Below are 2071 nucleotides of genomic sequence, written 5' to 3' on the forward strand. Positions count from 1 at the left end.
GGGACGGTGGGGATGTCCCCCAGGTGAGGGCTGGGGGCACCCTGGGGTGGGTTTGGGATCCCCCCACCCCATGATGCGTCCCCCCTCCCCATCACCCTGCAGTGAAGGTGAAGAAGCCGATCCAGACCAAGTTTCGCATGCCCGTCTTCAACTGGGTGGCACTGAAGCCAAGCCAGATCGATGGCACCGTCTTCACCGAGCTCAATGACGAGAAGGTGCTGCAGGTGAGGACACGGGGGATTCCGGGGGTCCGGGCGCAGCGTGTCAGCTGAGCCAGCACCCCGGTCCACGCCGCACCTGCGCTGAGGTTGCCCCGCGTGCCCACCTTGCACCCATCTGTGGTGTCATGTGGCTGCTGCAGGAGCTGGAGGCTGGAGCAGCTCCTTGGCGCCATGGAGAGGGACAACATGGGATCTGCCGTCCTCCTTCACTCCGTCCTTTTCCCCTCGCTCCATCCTCATCCTCACATCCTGTCCATGTCTTCTTCCTCATCTTCATCCTCTGGTCCCCTCATCCCTGCCTTACCCCCTCCCTGTTCCCTTGTCCTTGTCCCCTTGCTCCATCCTCATCCCTTCAACTTGACCTCATCCCCTTGCTCCACCTTCATCCTCTCACTCCTCTCCCCCTTGTCCCAGTCCTCTGGCCCCATCCTTGTCCCCAGTGTCCTGCATCACCTCCCGGCTGTGCCCTCAGCCCTGTCTCTCCACAGGAGCTGGACATGAGTGACTTTGAGGAGCAGTTCAAGACCAAGGCGCAGGGCCCCGCCTTGGACATCAGTGCCCTCAAGGTGAAGGCCACGCAGAAGACTCCCAACAAGGTCACCCTCATGGAGTCCAACCGAGCCAAGAACCTGGCCATTACCCTCCGCAAGGGTGGCCGCAGCATCCAGGACATCTGCACGGCCATCGAGACGTGAGTGTCCTCTCTTTGATGGGAGAAGGTCGGGAGAAGGTCAGGTGCGAGCCCCGCTATGACAAAGGGTCGGTATGGTGTGGGGTGTGCTGAGACTGGAGGAGCAATGGCATCAGCTGTGGGGATGCAGGGACCACATACGGGGAGATGGAGGGATGCAGGGACCAGATGTGGGAATGGAGGAAGACGGGAACCAGCCACGGATGATGGCGGGGCTTGAGGGACCTGCTGCAGGGTCTGACTGTGCTGGGGGTTTCCACCACCCGCAGGTATGACCAGCAAGCCCTGAGCCTCGACTTTCTGGAGCTGCTGCTGCGCTTCCTGCCCACTGAGTACGAGCGGACGCTCATCGGGAAGTTCGAGCGGGAGCAGCAGCCGCCGGAGGAGCTCTCGGATGAGGACCAGTTCATGATCCGCTTCAGCAAGATCCCACGCCTGGCTGAGCACATGAACGTCATGATCTTCCTGGGCAACTTCAATGACACGGCCCAGCTGCTCATGCCGGTGGGTGTCGGGGACACACACGGGGTGGCTGCGGGTGGTGTGCAAGGGGGTGGCATCTTGCAGCGAGACTCACACGCTTCTCCTCCCGCCCACAGCAACTCAACGCCATCATCGCTGCCTCTATGTCCCTCAAGTCCTCCAGCAAACTGCGCAACATCCTCGAGGTGAGGAGTGTGGGGTGCAGTGGCCCTGGTGGGGGGACGGGCGCATGCAGGGTGCTGCCAGGGTGCCCCATCTGTGCCGGGTTGTGTGCCTGAGCCGTTGTGTCTCCGCAGATTGTCTTGGCCTTCGGGAACTACATGAACAGCAGCAAGCGCGGGGCAGCCTACGGCTTCCGGCTGCAGAGCCTCGATGCGGTAGGGTCGGCGCGGGGCTGCCCCGGGGGGACACAGGGACCAGCTGTAGAGATGGAGAAACCTGGGAACCTGCTGTGGGGATGGAAGGACGCAATATAGGTCCTATAGCTATAGGGCTGGAGGGACACAGGATTAGCTGTGGAGGGATGCAGGGACCATCTATAGGGTTTGGAGAGGCATGGGGAGCAGCTATAGGGATGGAGGTATGCAAGAACCAGCCGTGGGTTGGAGGGGTGCAGAGACCAGAGATGGAGGGATGGAGGGAAGCAAGAACCAGCCGTGGGGATGAAGGAAGACGG

The 2071-nt window shown here is 61.7% G+C and overlaps 1 protein-coding gene across 1 annotated transcript in view; it reads left to right on the forward strand.

The window, feature by feature from the left end:
- Nucleotides 1–137: 137 nt before the first annotated feature.
- Nucleotides 138–2071, forward strand: part of LOC104617688 (formin-like protein 1) — a gene marked incomplete at its 3' end in the record, with an annotated part of 2257 nt that continues 323 nt past the window's right edge. Inside the window, exons 1-5 of the mRNA XM_010283070.1 lie at nt 138–224; nt 710–912; nt 1182–1416; nt 1512–1580; nt 1692–1772. Of these exons, the coding sequence (XP_010281372.1) occupies nt 138–224; nt 710–912; nt 1182–1416; nt 1512–1580; nt 1692–1772 (675 nt within the window). The remainder of the gene's footprint in view (nt 225–709; nt 913–1181; nt 1417–1511; nt 1581–1691; nt 1773–2071) is intronic.

Source organism: Phaethon lepturus, unplaced genomic scaffold (assembly GCF_000687285.1).
Source record: "Phaethon lepturus isolate BGI_N335 unplaced genomic scaffold, ASM68728v1 scaffold49812, whole genome shotgun sequence".
NCBI classification, from domain to species: Eukaryota; Metazoa; Chordata; class Aves; order Phaethontiformes; family Phaethontidae; genus Phaethon; species Phaethon lepturus.